This window comes from Apostichopus japonicus, chromosome 5 (assembly GCF_037975245.1).
Source record: "Apostichopus japonicus isolate 1M-3 chromosome 5, ASM3797524v1, whole genome shotgun sequence".
Lineage (NCBI taxonomy): Eukaryota > Metazoa > Echinodermata > Holothuroidea > Aspidochirotida > Stichopodidae > Apostichopus > Apostichopus japonicus.
The window spans coordinates 23,925,905-23,951,985 of record NC_092565.1 but is presented as its reverse complement, the minus strand read 5'-3'; the positions used below and the strand labels follow the sequence as shown (position 1 = coordinate 23,951,985).

Sequence of the window (26,081 nt, the reverse complement as noted above, 5' to 3'; positions counted from 1 at the left end):
GAACTACATGGTGCCTGCTTGTTTTTTTTATTTGACCTTATAACCTTGAACTACAACCCATACATGCCTGCTTGGGATCAAGAAACCAACTACTAGTTATAGTCAACGTATTTCAAAATGCTGATACACTCAATGAGAGCTAGCTTGTCATCAAAATCATACATTTCTTTAATTTAATTATGAACCCCATGGCTACAACTAAAAGTTACCTTGGACTCATGAAAACCAGTAGGGTAGTAATGGCTAAAATAACTAAAATACTGAGCATGCTCAATAAGAAATATCTTGAAATCAAAAGACTTTTATTTATTAGCAACCAAGTCACGCTAACAATGCAAAAACTGCCTTGGAAACATGAAGATCCTTCTTGGGAAGGTTTTCCTTACATTCCAATGTTACCTCTGATAAAATCGTTTTCTGAAAAATTATATTTATTAAAAAGTGGGAAAAGATTGTTAATACAATGGCATACAAGGGTGTGATACTTAATAAATTTGAAAAATAGCTAAAATATATCTTATTTATGGACTACCTTACCAACAAATTCTTCTCCCCCTTGGTTGAACTTTCCGACGAGAACTCTAGCACCAAAGGACTCCTCAAACAGGTCGTCATAGTCTGCGCCCTCTATGACAATGTTTCTTGTCAGAAGTCCTACCTCAGCCGCTAGAGTGTACTCCTGGGAGCCGTCACTCAACATGTGATCCTTGGCTGTCGAAGATGGTAAAAATGGAAATATTTTGAAATATTTCAAGCACCAAAAATCAGTATTTTGGACCCAAAATCATTATTCATTTTATTTTTAGGAACATACACACTAAATGAGTATGACGATATAACAGTCACAGAAGAATGTGCCGTTGCACATAACTAAGGAGCATTGTTTCGATGGCCTATAATTTCTTTGGAACCAGATATAAACTGGCTGTACTGGGTCTGCTCTTAATGTAACGCACACATTCTAGTGAAATCTGCTTATTTCTAATACTAACAGTACACAGCCAATATACAAGATAGTTGTATCCAGGTAATTCTGATGAAACTGTTGAAAATTAATATTTACGTCTTATTTTACAGATTTTCATGTTCAAAAAGGTTCCAGGTGCAGGATTACAACATTTAAGTTAAAGAGAAAATGCAAAGGATATGTTTGCTAACTTTTGAGAATGCATCAAACCCGGTGAAAAATACAGTCCCATAGGTAGTCATATAGGATTTGGGGTGAGCGGGAGGGGGGAGGAGGAGGGGATGCTTGGCGTGGGGGTGGGGGTGGGGGTGGGGGAGGGGATGCTTGGGGTGTGGGGGGAGGAGGAGGGGATGCTTTGATTGACAACATCTGAGATGTGACAGAGAGCATACATACCGATATGGGAGTACTGGAAACTGCTGTTTAATTTAAAGTTGAATTTGTCAGTCTTTTCCAGAATCACAAAGGTTTCAGTCTGCCAGGTCTCGTAGGATGTAGTAGTAACCACGATCTCATCGTCCACCTCCCAACCGGTCTCTTCGGCCAGTTCAATACTTGAGTCTCCAGGGACAACTGTGGTAGCTAATTTAGTCCATGTGACCTCCCTCTCAACACCATGGAGATCGAGGCCTCCAAACACACCTGGCGGAAGAAAAGAAAAACGTAAATAATCACACATTTAAAATCAAAAACTAAAAGACTATCAGTATGATCAACAAGTAAGAATGCAGGAACAGTTTTACTCAGAAAGGGAAACGTTTAAGAGATGATGCAATAGTGTGATATAAATATATTCTGGTAACACAACAATTAATTATTACCTACATTACCAAATCATGAAACATGAAAACTGCAAAATGTGAAGGCTAAGTTATTCCCATAAGGCTCAATAATAAATAAACTTTCCATGAAGATGCTCACCTAGTACTTTAGAGCCCATGTTGGGTCCATCAGGCAGGGGTATGTCAGGAGTCAAGTGATTTCCTTGAAGGATAAAATGTAGTTTATGGGTGAAGGGTTCTTCCTCGCTGAAGCCGGCCACCAATCTACCGCCGTGAATGAAAACGTAGGTCGCATTGATGACGTAGTTACGAGTGTCCTCCAATTCTAGAGTTCCATAAATAAATAGCTTCTTCATGGTTGGCAGGGGGACATCAGCAACCATCCAAACTCCTGGAAAGAAATGATTGGCACCCATGTCAATGCAAAGATCTACATCTCTGATGTTTCTTTCAGTTATCTCAATCAAACAAGCAAGAGACCTTCTACCAGTAGTGATCAGAAACACACATCTATTCCTGATTTGATTAAATGGATATTTCTGTTCGACTGTAGCGATCTATACATGATCTGCAGATTGTATCCGTTTTATCAAATTCTAGTGATCTGTACTTTGTCCCCGGCTGATTCAATGCTAGTTTCCCTATCTCTAGCAATTTGTACATTATCCTCAACTTACATTATCTGCAGCCAGTTTAAAGTTATCCCCAACTGATTCAAACCTAGTTCTCTTTACCTGTCCATTATCTTCATGTCATTAACATCTATTTCTCCAACCTGAAGTAATCTGTACATTATCCCCACCTCATTAAGCTCCAGTTCTCTAGCCTGTTGTGAACGGTACATTATCCTCATCTAATTTATTTCTAGTTCTCATTTAATACCTGTAGTGATCTCTACGTTATCCCAATCTGATTTAAATCTATTTTTCTTTACCTGTTGTGATCTGTACATTATCTCTACCTCATTAAGCTCCAGTTCTCTAGCCTGTAGTGATCTGTACATTATCCTCATCTAATTTATTTCTAGTTCTCATTTAATACCTGTAGTGATCTCTACGTTATCCCCATCTGATTTAAATCTATTTCTCTTTACCTGTTGTGATCTGTACATTATCTCTACCTCATTAAGCTCCACTTCTCTAGCCTGTTGTGATCTTTATATTATCCTCATCTAATTTCTTTCTTTCTCATTTAATACCTGTAGTGATCTGTACATTATCCCCACCTCATTAAGCACCACTTCTCTAGCCTGTTGTGATCTGTATATTATCCTCATCTAATTTCTTTCTTTCTCATTTAATACCTGTTGTGATCGGTACATTATCCCCACCTCATTAAACTGAAAGTTCTCATTTAATACCTGTAGTGATCTGTACATTATCCCCATCTAATTTCTTTCTTTCTCATTTAATACCTGTTGTGATCGGTACATTATCCCCACTTCATTAAACTGAAAGTTCTCATTTAATACCTGTAGTGATCTGTACATTATCCCCATCTAATTTCTTTCTTTCTCATTTAATACCTGTTGTGATCGGTACATTATCCCCACCTCATTAAACTGAAAGTTCTCATTTAATACCTGTAGTGATCTGTACATTATCCCCATCTAATTTATTTCTTTCTCATTTAATACCTGTAGTGATCTGTACATTATCCCCACCTCATTAAGCACCACTTCTCTAGCCTGTTGTGATCTGTATATTATCCTCATCTAATTTCTTTCTTTCTCATTTAATACCTGTTGTGATCGGTACATTATCCCCACCTCATTAAACTGAAAGTTCTCATTTAATACCTGTAGTGATCTGTACATTATCCCCATCTAATTTCTTTCTTTCTCATTTAATACCTGTTGTGATCGGTACATTATCCCCACCTCATTAAACTGAAAGTTCTCATTTAATACTTGTAGTGATCTGTACATTATCCCCATCTAATTTATTTCTTTCTCATTTAATACCTGTAGTGATCTGTACATTATCCCCATCTAATTTATTTCTTTCTCATTTAATACCTGTAGTGATCTGTACATTATCCCCCTCATTAAACACCACTTCTCTAGCCTGTTGTGATCTGTACATTATCCTCATCTAATTTACTTCTAGTTCTCATACCTGTAGTGATCTGTACATTATCCCCACCTCATTAAGCACCAGTTCTTTAGCCTGTTGTGATCTGTACATTATCCTCATCTAATTTACTTCTAGTTCTCATACCTGTAGTGATCTGTACATTATCCCCATCCACAGGTAAATCATAGTTGCCACCTCCTTTGTTTCCACCCCAGCCATCTGGTGTGTCCTGCCAGGCCTCTGGGTCAGACCACACACGGAACTCTGCCGGTCTGCCAGCAGGTGGGGGCTCTGGCCGTGGTGGGATGCAATCCTTATAGTAACATCGATACACATCCAAGTCAATAAACTTGTTACTCTCAGAAGATTCACCATTCCCAGTCACTGTAAGAGAAGACAGGACAAACGATTCAAAAGAATAATTTAATGAACTACTTCATATCATGTTATCAGTTTTGGGTACTTCTAGTGAAATGCATTGCCAAAAAATGTGTCTAATGAAATCACAAATCTCAACATTTCATTTAAAGTAAACTTTTGATTTGAATGATTGTGTTATTCTCTATGTGTATGTGTGTGTAATCATGATAAGTTTTAGTAAGTCTCCACTTCTAAGTTTCAAATATTCCAGAGAACACAAAATTTTGAAATAGTTTTGAGTATGTGAAATTAGTTTTTATAAAAGTTTATGTGTGAGTACAGTATCACTGGAAAGAGCAGAAATGGAAACATCAGTTACTAAACTGTACAAGACATGCACTTGATCTTCCCCTTCTCCATGTCGCTCCCCTACTCTACACCCTCCCCACCACCTCCGTCTCCCTCTGACCTGAAGAGTTAAGTTAAAATTCTCAGGTGTTGAAAGGCTGAGACATATCCTTAGAGAAAATATCGGCATAATTTATGTTCATGAACATTGACCAAGGAATGACTCACCAATATAGGTTAACTGTCTGGTTTCATTGTTGAAGGTGAAATCACCATGGCTACTAGTGGCTGGATCGGGAATATCTTCCGTACCATTCCAAATCCGCCCAACCAGCGCAAACGCATCTGGTCTTTGCGTGAAGTTATGCGTAACGTAAACATATTCCCCATCCTCATATCCATCAAAACGAGCTGTGTAAGATATGTTTGTTACATGCTCCACATCTTCAAAGGCCATGTTGTAATCTTCTTCTTCGACCAAGGTCGCCATCCAGCCAAATGGGTGAGTGAGACGTTTTTTGTGGTAGGGTATGGTTGACTTGCCAAACCGGTTTTCGAGAAGGACATTCTTGTAAAGGAGAGATGAGGGCAGAGGGTTGTTAAAGGCTAGACGATGGAGCAGCACAGTCTCATCACACACAGCTCCAGGCACAGAACCGGAGCTTGAATGACCGACCGTAAACTGACAATGATCAGGTGGCAATAGGTTGTTTTGCGGTAGCAGGATGTAATTGGCTGCCTCCTCTGTCAGAGTACCATCTAAATCCTCAAACCAGCATTCATGCTCCCACTGAAATGCAGCTTTGTTTGGTGCGTTGGAAAATTCCAAGTTCTTAAACCGGGTCTCGAAACCGCCTTGGTCGACCTTACAATGTCCGCATGCTTTGAGCGTTGTACAAGAGCGATCAAAATTGATAAACTTGACGCCATCTACGGTCAAGAATTTGCTCTTGGGTAACTGGATGCCAGCTCCAGTGCATTCACCGTTGTCATCGTTATCGTTGACGTCACTGTAACCAATAATGACACTGTTGTTGACGTAACCACCGGTTTCACCCCAAGGAGCTGCAACCGTCTGGTATTCTATACCTGATGCCTCTGCGTCCGATATCAGAAAGTTATGAAACTGGACTCTGCCTGCCTCCACAGCCTCTGCACCTCGTTCAACTTCCCAGGCTGTCAGAGAATCAAACTTGGCTGGTTCGGATGGGTAATAAATGGGAAATATCCAGATACCATACCAGCCTAGCGTGTGAGCTGAATTGTTGAAGAACTGGCCGAGAGGCAGGTTTCTTGGAAACACATGTGGAGTATAGGAAGGACCTTCGGGATGAACGGGGGCATTGTACCAGAATCCAAAATGGCTGCCACCAGCTGCAGCATTATGACGGATTGTGTTATTGGGATTGGTGACCCAGAAAGCTGCTGGTGTGATGTCCACATTCAAGAGACTGCTACTAGGTCGAACAAAAATAGCCAAGTTGTACTGAATCGTGTTGCCAGACTCGATACCGTCCTCCAAGAAGAAAGCATGACCCATGACGTTGTAAGCGACGTTATGCTCCACCAGGAACCCGTGGACACCGTGAACTGTCACCGCCCGATTGAAGGTATTGTAGATGCCGCATCCACGCACGTACGAACCTGTGATGTCACCCGACATGTGAAAGTGAATTGGATAACGTCCGAGTCTGAAGGCTTGTCCAACATGAGTCGCCTCAATATACGAGATACGTCCAACGATCCAATCCTTATCCATTTCTTTGGCAAATAGCATAATGTGGGCACCGTATTGGTCACTACCTGTCTCCTCACCGAAGCGTCCCAAGAAACAGGTCTGAGTCGCAAATTGATCTGATGAGGTGAAACGAAACAAAACAACTCTTCACTTCCATTCAGAGAGGTACTTTTTCACCAGTCTTCAACTAATCATGAACATTTTTAATCATTAAGACCTTTTAATGCAATACTGTAAAGCTCTGCAACATACATCATAAAGGAACATGAGTAGAAGCAAAATATTTAATCTTGAAAAGAAGGTAAATGGAACTTTTTAACTGAGGTTACAGATCTATCCATGATTTAGCCAAAGCAAATGTAAAAGAGCAAACTATACAATCTTAACACTGACAAAAGGATTTCATCATTTAATTTAAAACAAGAATGAATCAATGAATTGTAAGTAAATATTCGGTTAAGGAAACTTAAAACACATGTGATGACAGGGGGAGTATCTGAAATAACTCACTGGTATCAAACTCAGCATCGCATGCCTCAATTGTCTCTGTCCATTCGTCATGTACAGATCCCCTGAATTTAACATTGCGAGTCAGCATGCCGACCTCAGCTCTCGTTTCCAGGGTTACGCCATCTATGGTCTGGACGAGGGAGATGTGCTTATAAACTACGGCTGGAGTGAAAGTAAGTGTTGTGTTGTCGTCAGATATGTCTGCAGGAAAAAAATATTTTGATTATTTGTTTTTCGTCTTCTTCTTCTTCATTGTATCAATATTTTAAGATCATGTTATTCTGATCTTCTCGACCAGTCCGAGAAATACCTTTCACGGTTGTCTAAAACATCTGACGCTTGTAGTAAATAGATCTCTAACAAGCTTGTCCTGATGACTTAGGATTAGCCATGACCAATCAAGGTTGACTGTCAAGGATCGATTTAGGATGATCTGCTACTCCGTATAACACAGACCATTTAGCCTATGTGCCTATGCCCTTAACCTAAGCAAGGGGGGGAGGGGGGGGGGGGTGGTGTACAGTACTATTGGCTATGTGTACACTACTATTGGCTATGTGTACAGTACTATTGGCTATGTGTACAGTACTATTGGCTATGTATACACTAATATGTGTACAGTACTATTGGCTATTGGCTATGTGTACAGTAGCCTACTATTGGCTATGTGTACAGTACTATTGGCTATGTGTACAGTACTATTGGCTATGTGTACAGTACTATTGGCTATTGGCTATGTGTACAGTAGCCTACTATTGGCTATGTGTACAGTACTATTGGCTATGTGCACAGTACTATTGGCTATGTGTACAGTACTATTAGCTATGTGTACACTAATATGTGTACAGTACTATTGGCTATTGGCTATGTGTACAGTAGCCTACTCTTGGCTATGTGTACAGTACTATTGGCTATGTGTACAGTACTATTGGCTATGTGTACAGTACTATTGGCTATTGGCTATGTGTACAGTAGCCTACTATTGGCTATGTGTACAGTACTATTGGCTATGTGTACAGTACTATTGGCTATGTGTACAGTACTATTGGCTATGTGTACAGCACAGTACAGTACTATTGACTATGGCTATGTGTACACTACTATTGACTATGTGACTATGTGTACTATTGGCTATGTGTACAGTACTAATGAAACTACTAGGGGATAGGGAAGGGGGAGGGGATAGGGGGAATAAATACATAGTTATATTTTTATATTTCAGCAGTTTTTAGTCTTTCAGTGTGACACACTTACATATTGGGAATACGAAATGCCACTGCTCTGCACAGAATAGATCATGTTTGTGGCAATTTAACAAGAGTCTCCACCGTTTTTACCTGTTATTGTCAGAAACTCATTCTCTCTTTGGCTATGACGATGGCCAGTTGCAGCTATCACAATCTGGTCACCAACCTTCCAATCTACCGGTTGCTTCAATGTCATCTCTGTGTCACCAGGATTAATTGTTTCGGCCAGATGAGTCCAAGTAACTGCAACTGGTTTCCCTATGAAAGTTCAAAATCATCAGAGGATATAGTAAAGAAGAATTACACAAATGCCGATTTGGTAAGAAAGCTTTTACCATGACAAGATTTAAAGTTTCAGTTTAGTGCATTGTAACATATCAAAAAAGCAAGCACTGAGCAAACAATTTGTCCAATGTTCCTATAAAAATCTGGAAACTGAGATGTTAGCTCAGTCAGTAGAGCACAGGGCATGTTACTCCTGAGGCCACTGCTTGAAATCCTGTACTAACCAAAGTTTCTTTGCACTTTATAAGTTAAAGATTTCCAGTCAGATGGCTTTCTATTGTTCATTGTACATGTTTCTTAAAATTCCTAATATTGACTGGAAATATATCAAACAACTCAACCTAATTCAATCAAAACAATTTCAAACCGATTCAAACTCGATATTACTTTCTTTACGTATTACAAAATTACTTCTGCTTTATTTTCATGAGAATTTACCTAAGCGCATCATATTGCATTTTACCATGCTATTTCTCACTCATATTCTCAACATCTTAATATCCCTGGACTATCCAAGTCATTTAATGCTGTATCCTAACACACTAAAGAGAAGAGAATCATCCACACGCACCATGCTACTTCTCACTCATATTCTCAACATCTTTATATCCCTGGACTATCCAAGTCATTTAATGCTGTATCCTAACACACTAAAGAAAAGAGAATCATCCACACCCACCATGCTACTTCTCACTCATATTCTCAACATCTTTATATCCCTGGACTATCCAAGTCATTTAATGCTGTATCCTAACACACTAAAGAAAAGAGAATCATCCACACCCACCATGCTACTTCTCACTCATATTCTCAACATCTTTATATCCCTGGACTATCCAAGTCATTTAATGCTGTATCCTAACACACTAAAGAAAAGAGAATCATCCACACCCACCATGCTACAATTCTCACTCATATTCTCAACATCCTTATATCCCTGGACTATCCAAGTCAATTTAATGCTGTATCCTAACACACTAAGAGAAGAGAATCATCCACACGTACCATGCTACTTCTTACTCATATTCTCAACATCTTAATATCCCTGGGATATCCAAGTCAATTTAATGCTGTATCCTAACACACTAAAGAGAAGAGAATCATCCACACCCACCATGCTACTTCTCACTCATATTCTCAACATCCTTATATCCCTGGACTATCCAAGTCACTTTAATGCTGTATCCTAACACACTAAAGAGAAGAGAATCATCCACACCCACCATGCTACTTCTCACTCATATTCTCAACATCTTAATATCCCTGGACTATCCAAGTCATTTAATGCTGTATCCTAACACACTAAAGAGAAGAGAATCATCCACACGCACCATGCTACTTCTCACTCATATTCTCAACATCTTAATATCCCTGGACTATCCAAGTCATTTAATGCTGTATCCTAACACACTAAAGAGAAGAGAATCATCCACACCCACCATGCTACTTCTCACTCATATTCTCAACATCCTTATATCCCTGGACTATCCAAGTCACTTTAATGCTGTATCCTAACACACTAAAGAGAAGAGAATCATCCACACCCACCATGCTACTTCTCACTCATATTCTCAACATCTTAATATCCCTGGACTATCCAAGTCATTTAATGCTGTATCCTAACACACTAAAGAAAAGAGAATCATCCACACCCACCATGCTACTTCTCACTCATATTCTCAACATCCTTATATCCCTGGACTATCCAAGTCACTTTAATGCTGTATCCTAACACACTAAAGAGAAGAGAATCATCCACACGCACCATGCTACTTCTCACTCATATTCTCAACATCTTAATATCCCTGGACTATCCAAGTCATTTAATGCTGTATCCTAACACACTAAAGAAAAGAGAATCATCCACACCCACCATGCTACTTCTCACTCATATTCTCAACATCCTTATATCCCTGGACTATCCAAGTCAATTTAATGCTGTATCCTAACACACTAAAGAGAAGAGAATCATCCACACGCACCATGCTACTTCTCACTCATATTCTCAACATCTTAATATCCCTGGACTATCCAAGTCATTTAATGCTGTATCCTAACACACTAAAGAGAAGAGAATCATCCACACCCACCATGCAACTTCTCACTCATATTCTCAACATCTTAATATCCCTGGACTATCCAAGTCATTTAATGCTGTATCCTAACACACTAAAGAGAAGAGAATCATCCACACCCACCATGCTACTTCTCACTCATATTCTCAACATCCTTATATCCCTGGACTATCCAAGTCACTTTAATGCTGTATCCTAACACACTAAAGAGAAGAGAATCATCCACACCCACCATGCTACTTCTCACTCATATTCTCAACAGCCTTATATCCCTGGACTATCCAAGTCACTTTAATGCTGTATCCTAACACACTAAAGAGAAGAGAATCATCCACACGTACCATGCAAGTCCAAGGTCCCATTTCTGACAGCTAGTACTTTAGCTCCGAATATCGGAAGCTCCTGTGTACGGACGTGACCGTGCATCATGATGGTGGCCTCGTGTTGAAATGGCTCATCTTCCGTTCCTACTGTCAACGATCCACCATCAGTGATGATTATATATTCTGCATGGAGTTCAAGATCTGTCTCGTCAAAGATCATATGTCCGCCTGCGAACCAAAACAAGTTCACTCAAAATAAGATCTGCCACAAAAAAATAGCTGTGTCCTCTTCATCAGAAAGAGTTTGTACATGGTTTTATGTTTTCCAACTGCCACAGTTTAAGTTAAAAAGAGTAGACAAAAATGTATTTATTTATGTTGGATCTGTTTCCCTAAGATACGTAGATCTAATGTTTCCCAAATACAGCAGCCAGATGTGTACTCAGTATAATGATTTTCTACATTCATTTGAAATTCAAAATAGCCCCACCACCCCGTCCCCTCCCCTGACCTCCAAAATAGCCCCAACACCCCCTGTCCCCTGCCCGTCTTTTCTTAAGGCAACTTGTCCCCAATCATTCAAGGAACCATAAATTCTCAACCATGACAGGGTGACATCTGTATGACCTTGGAAATGCTGTAAAAAGGAGGAGAGCACTTCAACCAACCAACAATACCAATAGAGTGGGAACATATATCATTTATTGAAAGGACTGAGCTCCTGTAATCCCCCTCCCCTACTACCCCCTCCCCCCCACCTTCCCAGGTGACCTTTGACTTACCCTGGAGCAGTAAGACCTTGAGAACCGGAGTACTCTGATCCAAGAGGATGGTGTTACCGGCGGGTATGACCACCAAATCACCCGCAACTGGAGGATCCTGTCCTCCCCACGTGTAGATGGAAGACCAAACATCAATGTAAAAGAAGTCAGCGTCGTCCTGAGAAACAGAGAGAATGACTCCATATATCAGTTTTATTTAATTTAGTTTAGTTATTTGATGAATTAGTTTAAATTTATTTCAAAAATATTTGGGAAGAGGTGGAGTCACTAATGACAAACAGAAAGAACAACAAAAGAATAGGAAAATATCTATCTATGATATAAATATCTATGAATGAAGACATAGATAGATTGCCCTGTTCGTTGATATTCCATCGGTTGACATCTCCACCAAAGGTTCCAAAAATTATCATCAAGCACAATAAGCACCAAAAGGAACAGAACAATGCACCTCTGCTGAGGTTTACGTCCCACGTTGATCTTACCTGTACAGCAATACCGGCCTCACCTACATCGACCCTGACTTTAGCCATCTCGGTGGGTGAATGGGCTCCAGTCCTACAGACAATTTCTGTTGTGGATTCTGTCTGAACAACACATGCGGTGCCTGCGATGGTGACCACATTGCCAGATGATCTACATTGCAAGAAGAGAATGGGATTGATACTCACAACCCATCAACTTGGCCCTGCGGGTGGCCTTGAACAACCTCTTGCTCCTGAAGCAAGATTTGTAAATGGGATTGATCGTGTTTAATTCACAGCTACTCACAACCCATCAACTTGGCCCTCCACAGCTACTCACAACAACCCATCAACTTGGCCCTGCAGGTGGCCTTGAATGACCTCTTGCTCCTGAAGCAAGCTTTGTATTCCCATTTTCCAAAGCCCAAGGTCTTTTCTTTTTCTTTTGCATTATTCGTTAAGTTTACAGTTACAATGATAAACATTAGGGTATTCCATATTACTTCAGAGGTCCTATCTGTGACAACCATTAGGATATCAATTTGTTTTTGTTACCACTGACAGCCCTCCAAACAGTAACAATATGTTGACATCACTGTAATGTCTAGAATGACCTTTCTTTAACAATACAGCATTATATCATCAGTGCTCTGGGTTTCTGTATCTACTGTGATACAAATCCCGTTGAGTCAAAGCCACATTGCCACTCTTATAACCACAAAATTAAATCTATTCCAAGTTCTTATAGAATCATTACAAGATATCAATAGCTTACGCAAAGCCAGTTCCTGTGATGGTGATGCTGGTACCCCCACCTGTTCCCCCTCGTCTCGGCTCTACGTTTGTGATATAAGATGTGAGGCTGCTGCGGTAGGTAACTCCATCTATGATGGAGGCATTCAGACCGACATCGGGCAAGGAAACCACCACATCACACTCTTTGGTTGAAGCAATTTCTGAAGGAAAACAGACATTTGGTTTACAAAATCAAATCACCACAGCCCAATTTCAAACACATTGATGTGATTAAAAAATGCAGCAATCCTTCTCCAAGTTATGAGTATGGAAAAAATAGTAGCTTCCTCGTTCCCAGCCCTATTGGTTTTACAAAAGACACATGACTTTAAGAGCAGGATTCCTGAAGTAACATACAACACCTACAATGTTCAAATTAAAAGTTTAGAGGTCCAGTGGTACATTCGGAGGCACAAATTAGGTCTATAATTAAAGGTGCAAGGTTGTGTTAAATACTTTCCAAGTGACTGATGTTGATTGATGGACATGGAGGACCATTTTCCCCTCCCTACCTCCCCCCATTTCCCCCTCCCTATCTCCCCCCCCACTTTGCACATGCCTCTGCCAATAGCAGTTATACTCTGACACACGAATGACCAAATTTGACCTCAAAATTGACTGGGATGCCATACGCTTGTTTGGTGACTTACCTTCAGTTGCTGGGACATCACAAGTTATGTTGGTCGCTGAAATATTATATATCGGACACTCCTGATCGCAGACGTACACAATCGTGTTCTCTTCACTAAATCCAGATCCATACAGATCCAGGGTAATGCCTCCTCCAAACCCACCTACATGAGGAATGAAATTTAAACATTTCCAAATCATTAACATTGCTGCCACCTTGAATGCTGGGAGGTGGGGGTGGGGTTGGGAGTAGGGGTGGGGGATATGGTAGGGTTAAGACAGATCAATAGTGCAATTAACCCTGTCAGAACGGCTTTACCCAACCTTCTGCCCTGTACCTTTGAACTTTCTGGTACGTCTGGAGTACATTTCAACACAATGCTTAAACCATATACTTTACTGATATGTGAAAGTCTACAGGTTGGGGTCATATTTTTGCACAAACTTTTTATGACACTTTTTATTCCCATCAAGTTTGACTTTAACCCACCTAATATATGGAATTTTGCTTCAGTACACCTGTAACTTATTTTTTGATGAGCACAAAGTTGTTTTCATTTTTGGGAGGGGAAGTTTGATTACTTACACTCAGCTGCAGAAGCAGAGACAGTCAAGGAGTAGTTAAAGTATACATCTGGGTTGGCTGCAAAACCGATGTTGTCTTTATACATCTCAATTTTATAGTTCCCTGCAGAATGTTCCCCGAGTGAACATTCTACAGAAGTCTCTGATGCTGAGGTCACTGTGCAGATTACTCCATCAATGGCTACATCCAAGTCGTCGGCATTGTCGCTGAATCTTAACCCTCCGATGGTAATTGTATCCCCCGTGGCGCCCTCGGAAGGCGTGACCGAGTTTATGATAGGGGTAACGGACCAGCTGGTCTGGTAGTCAAGGGTGTTATACAAGATTCCTGAAGAGGTCAGGTCCAGATCATAAGTTCCAGTAGCGATTGCTGGGGTGTAGCACTGAATATGAGATATGTTGATGCTCTGAATGTCACAGTCTGCACCCCCGATCAGGACGACCGTGTCATCCACATCAAATCCGTTCCCATCGATGGTGATCAACTGACCACCCCTCCTGCTGCCGATACTTGGTGTAACGTTGTAGAGGGCAGCATTGCTATCGATGTCCGTACTTGATCCATTCAGTTGGGCGTCCCCTTGATCTGCAATGTTCACTATGATGCTGTGGGTCCCCACAGGTACGTAAGGGACGTCGCAAAGGATGATGGTCTCCTCTAGGTGAGTCAGGGAACAATCTACTCCACCAATTGTGACTGTGACATCCTCTAGAGTCGATGGGAAATCAGCACCTGTGATGGTCAGATTAGTCAACGGTCCATCAAAGGAGCTCGGAGAAACAGATTCCACGGTGGCTGTCAGGTCCTCGGAGTATTCAAATGAAATGGATGGATTGACGTCAGCAGATATTGAGTTGATCCTCACAGTGACTGCATAGTTCCCAGCCACCAGAGCTCCGGTCACACAGACGATGGTGGTGTAATTATAGTCCATTACTGAACATGCTGCGCTACCGACAGCCACCTCAACCCCACCGAGGAGCAGAGACGAGAAGCCGGTACCGGTCACTGTAACTGCAAGACCTCCAGCAGTGGATCCACCATTGTGTGAAATGGAGTCCACATATGGGACCAATGTGAATGATCTCTCAGACGGGTTATTCTTCAAAATGCCAGCGAATCCTCTGTTTTCGACATTGAAACTGAGACCCAGCCAGTATCCCACTGCTGGTTCGTTACTGACGTCCAATTTGCACATGACCGCAGTTTCATTAGCAGATGTAATGTTACAGGAGTGACCTCCGAACTGGACATCGTTCTGACAACTTAAAGGTCCAAATCCCTCACCTTTGATGGTGATTTCGTCTTCCGATGTACCAAATATGGGAGAAATATTGTGAACAAATGGAGTGCTACATTCGTAGTATGAGAAGTACAGCAGAGATGGATCGGGACCATTGGTCAAGGCATCGGTACAGCCGGTTATGTTTGTAGTTAAAGAACAAGGATCGTCTGCACTAACAGGTTCTGAGAGTAACAGAGATACAAACATCAAACAACATCAGAAAAATATCAAGTAGTATTTGTTCTACCACTGCATGATAACTCCCTCCCTCTTCCCCCCCCCCCCTCCTCCCCTGCATGTATTTTCACTTGGGAGTTGACAACAGAGTGAAAACAGATCCAGCTGTGATAACTGTACATTGATTAACACAGAATGGACCCAGTATTTCCTTGGACAATCAAAGAGCCCTGAGGAATAATAAACTCACTGTGAGACATGTGCACCAAGTCATCTGACATGTCACTCTTGTCCATTTGAAACTCATCAAAATTGCCCTAATTACAAAATATAATCTTATTTAACAGCAATTATTTTACAAGGATTATGAAGACTTTTGATGACAAGTCTTGAGAGACCTGTAACCTTGTAAACTAAGCAAGGAAGAAGGAATGTTCCGGCCTGTATCTGACTAAGCAAGGCCGAAGACAATGTACTGGACTGTATTTGACTATAAGAAAGGCAGAAGAAAATGTACGGGATTGTATATGACTAAGCCAGGCAGAAGACAATGTACCTGACTGTATTTGATGGAGTGCGCTGTAGTTTCCGACCATCACGTCCAGTTGCCGAGCCTGTCCCACCCCGGCTGAGACATGTACTATTCCCTGCATGTAGAGGGTCTGGTCATTGTCCACAGGACCGCTAGAGTAGTAGTAGGTCCCAGGGGCGGAGAATGTATAGCTGTATGAACCTAAATGTAAGAAATAATAATGAAACAATCAAATAAATACAATTATGCCATCAATTTTGTGTTAGAGTTTATTGCAGGAAAAGGGTATTACTTTAATTGCAAACACTACAAAATTCCTTCATTTAATTTCAATTCCAAGTATGATCTTTGTGACATGATGTTCAATTCATAGTACCACAATTAAGATTGAAATTACCGAAATATAACTGTTGCAATTCAAATATATTTCCCTCCTTTTCAAAGAGTTAATTTGTTTTTAATTCGATTCTTTCCCTTTTTGTTTGTTGCTTACCAATATTAGTCGCTGAACCAGCATAGAATCCTGTTCCATCGTAGGTGTTGCTGTCTGCGTTAGCCGTCTGCTGGACTGTGTACTTGATCCCTACCACGTAAGTTGGTACGGCCCACTCCCATGCCACGGTATCGCCCGCTTGGATGTTGAGTACTTGAGGATTCCACTGGTATCCAACACCGTAAGCTTATATGAGAAGAGGATGGAGCAATGTTAAAGAAAACTTCAGTTATCAACAAAAAATTCATATCATCTTCAGCTTTTTGCAAGAACTTAAGAATTCCACAACGAACAACTCTTCCTTGAGACAAAATGATGGGTTATTATAAAAACAAACTAATTAACCTAGCAGATGGATACAATGATTAGTGAATTTTTGGCAACCATGGGGTCATGGGCTCAAGTGCTTTTTGTTTTCATGTTGTGATCTCGCCTACTATTGTGATCAACAAATTCAGAAATTGGTCTCATGAATCGATTACCAATCCATGGATACAAAACTAAAGGATGACATTCACATTACTTTCAGGGGGTTTCATGTATAACCAACATGGTGTGCTTGCAGACTGTACTAGCTTTCATGGGGTTTCATGTATTACCAACATGGTGTGCTTGCAGACTGTACTAGCTTTCATGGGGTTTCATGAATTACCAACATGGTGTGCTTGCAGACTGTACTAGCTTTCATGGGGTTTCATGAATTACCAACATGGTGTGCTTGCAGACTGTACGAGCCTTCATGGGGTTTCATGTATTACCAACATGGTGTGCTTGCAGACTGTACTAGCTTTCATGGGGTTTCATGTATTACCAACATGGTGTGCTTGCAGACACAAACACATACAAAATAGCCAGGCAAAACATGATACAAGATCAGAACCCACAAACACATACACAATAGCCCAGTAAAGCATGGTACAAGATGGGAACATGCAAACTCTTCCACACGTGATGTACTCGAGCCAATTTTGAATTTTACCAGCGCTAACAAACAAACCAAAACAAAAACCTAAAAGAGAAAGCAAACTTACTTTCATGTTTGCCATCATTCTGTACTTCATGGGTTCTGCTTGGGCTCTCAGTCAAGCATGTTATCTCTTCATTGGTTAGTGACTGGACACTACATGGGTAACCTTCCAGGTCAACAGAGACCTCAGAGGTATCAGTCCCAAACCCTTCCCCATGTATGGACAGGAGGGTTCCCCCATTGGTGGAGCCATGAGCAGGGGAGATGCCACTCAGCGTCAGGACGTAAGAGAACTTGTCAATAGCGCTGTCAAGAAGAAAACATTAGCCAAAATTAAAGCAAATCTTTCCACTTGATTGCCAAATTTACCAAATCTACAGAGCACAATTCCAACTGAGAAATAGAATTGATCAATCTGAGTAATGCTACCACATTCTTTTCAAGTGATGAAAAACATTCAGGGTGCAAACTTGATGACACCATTGGAGTATAAAAAGTAGATACCATCTGTCTTGTAAGTTTGTCTGGCATAATTCAGACAGACAGACAGACAGACAGGTTGAAAGATGTACAGCTTACTCTACATCGGCAAACCCTTTGACTCCGACTGTGAGCTGAATCGGGAATGATCCTGGTCTGTTAGCAGGAATGGTACACACAATCTCCGAGTCATCCTGGGAGAGAATGTCACACTCGTTGCCACCGATGGTGACCTCAGCCCCAGAGGTACCAAATCCTGAACCGCTCAGGGTCAAGTTTTCACCTCCTGAAATAAGCACAAAAAGAGCAGATATATGTACAAGTACCATGCATGATACAATGACAAGGGAGGGGTTTAGACGGGCAGGGAGGGGTGGGGGAAGGCCCTTAGATTGCAGAACAACTATCAAGACACCTAGGGACTGTTGCCTTATATTTATTTAGAACCTAGAAAGTAATTAACCAAGTTGATTCAGATATCTCGTACAGATGACTCGTACAGTTCCTTGTACATTGAATGGTTTCATCTAATTTAAATCCTGTTGTGACTTTAGTTACCTGAAAAAGAGATAATGAGGGTTTTGGGTTGTGTGCAACGTTTCGTTTTTTCTTACTATGTGCTGATATGGCAAAAGAGGTGCATTGTATAATGTACTGTTTTTACACCACATGCTGGCCCTCCTGATTAACAGTGAAAAAGACACCTGCAGACACTGTTAAAACAGAATGAACCCAGGGATGCTGCCAATGACAATCAGTGAATGTATAGAGCTAGTAATCCAAAGACTGGAATATTATTTGACATTTCCAAACAGAATGAACCCCAGGGATGCTGCCAAAGACAATCAGTGAATGTATAGAGCTAGTAATCCAAAGACTGGTATATTATTTGATGTTTCCAAGCAGAATGAACCCAGGGATGCTGCCAAAGACAATCAGTGAATGTATAGAGCTAGTAATCCAAAGACTGGTATATTATTTGATGTTTCCAAGCAGAATGAACCCAGGGATGCTGCCAAAGACAATCAGTGAATGTATAGAGCTAGTAATCCAAAGACTGGTATATTATTTGACATTTCCAAACAGAATGAACCCAGGGATGCTGCTACTCAGTGAATGTATAGAGCTAGTAATCCAAAGACTGGTATATTATTTGATGTTTCCAAGCAGAATGAACCCAGGGATGCTGCCAAAGACAATCAGTGAATGTATAGAGCTAGTAATCCAAAGACTGGTATATTATTTGACATTTCCAAACAGAATGAACCCAGGGATGCTGCCAAAGACAATCAGTGAATGTATAGAGCTAGTAATCCAAAGACTGGTATATTATTTGATGTTTCCAAGCAGAATGAACCCAGGGATGCTGCCAAAGACAATCAGTGAATGTATAGAGCTAGTAATCCAAAGACTGGTATATTATTTGACATTTCCAAACAGAATGAACCCAGGGATGCTGCCAAAGACAATCAGTGAATGTATAGAGCTAGTAATCCAAAGACTGGTATATTATTTGACATTTCCAAACAGAATGAACCCAGGGATGCTGCTACTCAGTGAATGTATAGAGCTAGTAATCCAAAGACTGGTATATTATTTGATTTCCAAACAGAAAGTTTACACTTTACAGCTCTTATATTTAAACTTTGAAAACAGCATAGAAATAACTGGTTAGAATCTCAATTGTACCACTGAGCTGAGTGTTATACTTAAATAGACAGCATTTTATTTTAAATTGAGACATTTGGAACAGACTAAGAATTTCACCATAAACAGATGCTTTGATACGGCATGTACTTACCAAGGACAGAGCTGTTAGATGGTGACATGCTTGTGATGGTTGGCGTCAAAGAATCTAAGAATGAAAAGATGGCGCTGGTCTCCTCAGAGATACCATTCACCCCGATCATCAGGGTAACGTCAGAATCCCTCCTCCTTCTACGACTGCTGCTAGCGTTCTGTTGAGGTCAAAGGTCAAGAAACACAAAGTCTATCAGTTGTTACATGGACACTAATCTGTCAGGCAGGATAAATCAAATCCAAGATGATCTGGATTTCTGTTATGTGGATGTTGGATCATCAGGATCTGATATACAACCATTCATTAATTATGTAATCCTGGACTTTGTTACTAATCGTTACCAATTAAACATAAGCTGCGTTAGTTTCATTTACAATTAATAACATTTAAGTTACAGCACTAAGAGGAACCTTAAAAGCTTTGTTATTACAGGACATTGAGGTCAAATGTTGAGAAACACAAAAGTTAATGGAAATTGTAATATGGACACAGAAACACCAGGCAGCATAATGCATAAAGTTATACCAAGTTCTCTTATTGGATCCTACATCTTATGAATCTGATATCCATTAATTTATTATTGCATAATATGAAACACTGTTCCTTGATAGTTACTAATCAAATACAAGTGACATAAGTGACTTAAGACATAATTTACCAACACATAGATTAACAGCATATTAGCAAACCTAAAGGTGTTCAAACATCCTTTCTTCTTCCCCAAGTATATTGAAAGATGTCGCTTTATGTTGCTGAGAGTTAACAAGATAAAAAAACTTAAAAATACATGCAGTAAGTTCTTGATGTGCTTGACTTACATCTTCAATTGAGATGACACAAACCAACTGGACTTGTGTCGCTGATGTCACGAGACAATCCCGTCCACCGAAAGTCAAATTATTCTGATTCAGGTCCGTGCTGAATCCACAACCTTCAATTGTGACTTCAGTGCCACCTGTTTCAGTGAAAAAAAAAAATTAAAAAGGGGAAAAGAAGGAAATTGTGCTTAAAAGTTTACCAATTTCCAAAGTGATAAGTAAAAGAGGGTGTGTGAAAAGAGCATGGAGAGAAAGAAGTGAGGAGCACAAGAAATAATTCCCTTCGGACATCATTCAAATATGTGACATCTTATTCTCAAAAAGTCCATTTCATTTTTATTTCACTTATTTATTCATTTTGAGATGATATAGTGTGTCTCAAATAATTTCTGAACCTTTTTCCATCATAACAACAGAGAGTTACAAACAAAACAATGTTGAGATGCAAATATTTGAGTACAAATTGTGGTCCTCAATGGACAACAAGGAAACCAACGGAATTTGAAAAGATGCAAAAAAAGTTCAATAATTGCATCCTCTCCTAAGTGTCCTCTTTAGTTAGTTGAGTAGTGTTTCTAATTTCACGCATTTTCAAACATTTTCATCACATTTCAAATTCAATTGTCCATTTTTCTTTCAAAGGTCCAAGTTTATGCTTTATATTTTCAAGAAGCATAAACATGGACATCATCTGTTTTTAAAATTGGGACATAGATGAATAATTGAGGAAAAGAGTCTGTAAGTCAAGACAAATGTATATGAAGTATAAAGACTTTTTCGGTATTGATCTTTTTCATATTAACTTTTTCATACTACATGTTTATTCACAGGAGGGCCAAGTACCAACGGCAATACACGACCATCTTCATATACAGGTCCCATGTAGAACCGTAAAGGACTCAATGACACAGTTAAACCATACACTAAGAATAACATTTAAACAGCTTACCAGCATTACTACCCTCAGAGGGGCTGAATGAAGTTATTTTCAGCTCGTGTTCAAACTCCACCGCACCTGAAAATGGAAAAAAACAGAATAAGTCTGGCAAATCCCTTGGATGAAAAAAAATCAATCAATCAAAGAACAAGACTATGTCAGGTTCAAACATTTCAGAGACCATGCATCTACTGTGAGGAGCAACACATACTGGGACACTAACTACCTCAGATCCAGGGATATGGAATGGAAAGTTAACTTTCATCAAGCTGATACATGATAGTCCGGTAAGATCCTTTCTTCATCTTCTTCTTCTTCATGTTTTACTGTTGAGATTCACTTGGTTTTTTGCCTTAGAAAGTGACTAAATGGTGAAGTTTCTTACCGTCTGGGTGAGTTGCGTATCCCTTCCCTTCAACCATCACAGACACATTGTAGTATCCGGCCGTTGCGATGCCCACAGTGCATGTAATGGATGTTGTTGTGCTGTTTGTAACCACACACTCTTCATCTCCGACCATTACAAAGTTTTCCCAGTATGATTCACTGAAACTTGTGCCTGACAGGGTAATGCTGGTGTTGTCACAGCCATTTCCTTGATCAAAACAAAAAAGACAAACTTAATATAAAGAATAACAAGATAGATAGGAAATTAAGAAAACTTGGAACTCAAGAACAATTTTTGTTTAGCCAGTGACATTGAGAAATACAAGTCTTACAACTTCTGTGCCAACCAATCTATGCAGTGCACCAGTCTATGCAGTGCACCAGTCTATGCAGTGCACCAGTCTATGCCGTGCACCAGTCTATGCAGTGCACCAGTCTATGCAGTGCAACCAGTCTATGCAGTACACCAGTCTATGCAGTGCACCAGTCTATGCAGTGCACCAGTCTATGCAGTGCACCAGTCTATGCAGTGCACCAGTCTATGCAGTGCACCAGTCTATGCAGTGCACCAGTCTATGCAGTGCACCAGTCTATGCAGTGCACCAGTCTATGCAGTGCACCAGTCTATGTTGTGCACCGGTCTATGAAGTGCACCAGTCTATGCAGTGCACCAGTCTATGTTGTGCACCGGTCTATGAAGTGCACCAGTCTATGCAGTGCACCAGTCTATGCAGTGCACTAGTCTATGCAGTGCACCAGTCTATGCAGTGCACCAGTCTATGCAGTGAACAATCAATTCTCTGTAGGAGGCTGCAGCCTGGGTGCAGGAGGTGGAAGTCTGGGTGCAGGAGGCTGCAGCCTGGGTGCAGGAGGCTGCAGCCTGTGCCTTATCTCAGGATTACAGGTCCTTGACAGTGTTGTTATCTTACCAGCAGAAGGACTAACGGCAGTGACAGTTGGTGTGGCATCCGCTGAGTATTCAAAACTACAATTACCATCACAACTAGATGGAATTCCATTCACAATCACCTCCACCTACAACAGCAAATTTGTATGAAACTTTGGTCAGGGAAAATAATATATTTCTTATAGCATTATAAAGTGGTCAAAATACAAAGATGCATAAGACAGTTTGCATACAGAAGACTTTTTGTTTCATATTTTGAAATAAATAGAATGTATTAACCAATTAGTTTCTATGGAAACCTGGAAAGCTGACCAGTACAGAACCAGGAGTAGCATTTACAGACAGTTGCGATCAATTTTAAAAAGTATGAAGAGTTTCACTGTAAGGATAGATGAAAATCTGTTTTGCGACACAAACGGTAACCTTTGGCATAATGTCAGAGGACCAGAGAAAACAATGATTTCTATCACTGTATGTTCACCGGAAAAATTTTCGCATATTCATGAGCTCTATGTACTTTTTTGTACCTTCAGAATAGCAACGTAACAAAAAGTTTTAAACGTTATCATATGTCAACCAAACAAGGAGTCGTTGTAGAAAATATTTAGTTTACGATTATTTGAATAATCATTGACACAAAATAATTTTGGCTTTTTCTGTTTTAGGAAGATTAAATAAGTGATATCAAACAGAAGAGGGTAGCCAGAACTTCAATCAATGTTTGAGTTATACTTCTCTCTGTCCTTTCGTTAAAACCGACATGAACTAGAGCTCTGGATATAGACAATTTTATTGACTTTATTTTCTTACGTCTTATTAGCTGCAGCTACATGCAGAGTTAAGTGTGACTCACCTGTGGGGTGTGATGGAAGGTCCTCAAGAACTCCCCTGGTATGGGTCCTAGAAACAACCTGCCCTCCGTTACCTGTTCTGTAGAAGATGTCACCATGTTTCCTGTTACGGAGGTGTCATTTATCTGTCAAAAAGCAAAAGCAATTTGTGCATGCATGATATTAAAAATGTCAATAATGAACACAACATTACTACGTTTGTCTTTGCAAAATTGTATTGCATCTAGCATGTGAAAGAAATATGCCTTTTGGTTTACATTTTCTTTTCTCTATTTCTTTATTTTGATAAATTTCTACATATCAGAGAGGTAAAACATTCACAGATAGCTCAGCTGGAAATATAAGAAGGGCTTCTGTTTCACACACGAGTCATTAATACCAAACAAACTGGCTGAATCCTTTCGGGGAAACAACAAAATGATAAATTTTCCAACAAAGACCAGTTCCTTTATGTAACTTGAATTTTAACACTAGAGTATTATTCCTTAGTGAAACTGGTTGTGGAACATCGATAGCTCTTTTAGCAAAATACTCAAACTGGTTAGATCCTGAATTTTTCTTACATAACTAGGTTTTCTATGTTAAATGTCCTCTTGATTTTCATGGAGGGTAAAGCTGACATATAACATTCAATTGGATGACAAAAACAACTTCATATGTATGTGCATGGTAGGGTCAACCATCACTAACTCAAAGAGGGAATCAAATAATGATAAAAACTTATAATAATATTAGTAATCATAAAAAATAGAAGAGAAGTGGCATAAAATAAAATGCCAGTAATAATGACCTGAATTAAGGGTTGGCTACCTCCCTTGGAGGTCCAACTAATGTCCCATTGGTAGCCCGAACACGAGCCGGTCCTCTCTACATCTACGGTACCAACGTCAAAGTAAGCCTGTAGGAGGCTCTTCATCTTGCTGGCGCTACTCCTGACGCTAACTCCTGAAATTCAAGGAAAATTAACATTGTTTCTAACATTGGTTTTTACCACATTGCTATTCTATCCAAAAGTTTAACAGATATTTCAACTGTCAAAGTTTCCCTTTCAAGTAAAATTTCTTCTGAAAAGAACATATGTATGTACAATTATTTATAGGAAAGTGATATAATTTCACTTCTGTTTGGTAAGTGTTTACTTGGACTTACTATATGTATATAGTAATCTGAATGCTTGTTGCTAACTATGTTACTGGCGACAACAACTATAGCAATGCCGATAACAAAACAACAACAAGGCAACATTAAGACAAATTCTGTCAATGTTAGCATCAAAGATGGGGAAAAAAAAAAAAAAGTTAGACAAACCTGGAATGTTGATATTATCTTGGAAGAGGTCAAAAGTACCGCCAATCGGGGGTGATGCTGCCTGATCCCGGACCACTTCTAGGGTGACATTTAGGGGCCAGCTGGGATTCTCATACTCCACTGCTTCGTCCGCAGTGGAACCACTGACATTGACTGCACCGAGGATACCCATGAGAGGGAAATTGTAGCCGCACTCTGCAGGCATGAACGTTATGCTGAAGGAATCGTTGGACTTCTCTACGGAAATGTCCAGGATGAATATGTCGTTGGGTTTCGGGGCACGGGAGGTCCTGACATCTGACGACAGGGTAAGAGTTTATGAAATAAGATACCTATGAGGATCTTAATGTTATAGAGGGTGTCTTTGAAGAAAGTTGTGAACATAGCAAGATAGAACATGACCCTGTTACAGTCAATTTAATCTGCCTGCTGTCAAAAAAGACTTTGTAATGCTGTTCCGTAAAAAAAGAATGAAATCAAACCAGAAAGACTTGCACATTGGTCAAATAAATCTTTAGCCACAGTTGCTTTGAATATGGAATTTGTTGACACACGGTACTTATTAGGGTGGACCATCTTTAAATAGTATTAAAATTCTGATTGGAGGTGTAACATCTGTTCTTGTGTCAAAAGTATACATGTTTACTTGACATTGAAAGAGTTGCAGGTATACACATGGAAAGAAGAAGGGGTGAGGAAAGTTCCTCCTTACAATTGTCAGGACTGCTTCCAATGAATAGATTATCGATGTAGTAGCCTGAGTAAACATCTCCGAATACTTCAATCACATGGACCTTCAGACCCCCGGTGCTCTTGTACCGACTTCCAATCCAGGTATCCAGGACCTTCTGCTCCAGGTCAACGCAGAGGTATTTCCAGCTGCAGTAAAACAGGTCAAACATTGGTCAACATCATTAAACATCGTAATCAACAACAGATCTTTGCTTTCGGACATTTCATGTTTACAGACTTTGACGTCATATGACCTAACATGACCTTTGATCTCCATCAATTTTCAGTTCTTGCTCTCATCAAGAGGCATCTACATACCAGATATGAAGTTTATCCAGGCTGTAATTCTTGAGTTATCATGTTTACATGCACTTTACAATCTGATGTCAGTATACTGACAATTAAATGCATGCTCACACACATACACACACCATGACCA

At 40.1% G+C, this 26,081-nt stretch overlaps 1 protein-coding gene across 7 annotated transcripts in view; it reads right to left on the bottom strand.

The window, feature by feature from the left end:
- The window catches only part of LOC139968108 (fibrocystin-L-like), an 88,054-nt gene that overhangs the window by 27,444 nt on the left and 34,529 nt on the right, over positions 1-26,081 (bottom strand). For all 7 annotated transcript variants that reach the window (XM_071972480.1, XM_071972478.1, XM_071972482.1 and 4 more), the window contains 26 exons: positions 25,623-25,789; positions 24,911-25,207; positions 24,393-24,547; positions 23,605-23,727; positions 22,774-22,879; positions 21,843-22,052; positions 21,470-21,535; positions 20,521-20,657; positions 19,703-19,859; positions 18,001-18,187; positions 17,486-17,727; positions 16,455-16,640; positions 15,986-16,162; positions 13,968-15,434; positions 13,402-13,545; positions 12,732-12,912; positions 11,978-12,128; positions 11,493-11,649; positions 10,729-10,938; positions 8,118-8,285; positions 6,781-6,981; positions 4,761-6,386; positions 3,969-4,208; positions 1,889-2,140; positions 1,364-1,609; positions 538-711 (listed from right to left, as the gene is read on the bottom strand). In XM_071972480.1, coding sequence (XP_071828581.1) covers positions 538-711; positions 1,364-1,609; positions 1,889-2,140; positions 3,969-4,208; positions 4,761-6,386; positions 6,781-6,981; positions 8,118-8,285; positions 10,729-10,938; positions 11,493-11,649; positions 11,978-12,128; positions 12,732-12,912; positions 13,402-13,545; positions 13,968-15,434; positions 15,986-16,162; positions 16,455-16,640; positions 17,486-17,727; positions 18,001-18,187; positions 19,703-19,859; positions 20,521-20,657; positions 21,470-21,535; positions 21,843-22,052; positions 22,774-22,879; positions 23,605-23,727; positions 24,393-24,547; positions 24,911-25,207; positions 25,623-25,789 — 7,427 coding nt within the window. The remainder of the gene's footprint in view (positions 1-537; positions 712-1,363; positions 1,610-1,888; positions 2,141-3,968; positions 4,209-4,760; positions 6,387-6,780; positions 6,982-8,117; positions 8,286-10,728; positions 10,939-11,492; positions 11,650-11,977; positions 12,129-12,731; positions 12,913-13,401; positions 13,546-13,967; positions 15,435-15,985; positions 16,163-16,454; positions 16,641-17,485; positions 17,728-18,000; positions 18,188-19,702; positions 19,860-20,520; positions 20,658-21,469; positions 21,536-21,842; positions 22,053-22,773; positions 22,880-23,604; positions 23,728-24,392; positions 24,548-24,910; positions 25,208-25,622; positions 25,790-26,081) is intronic.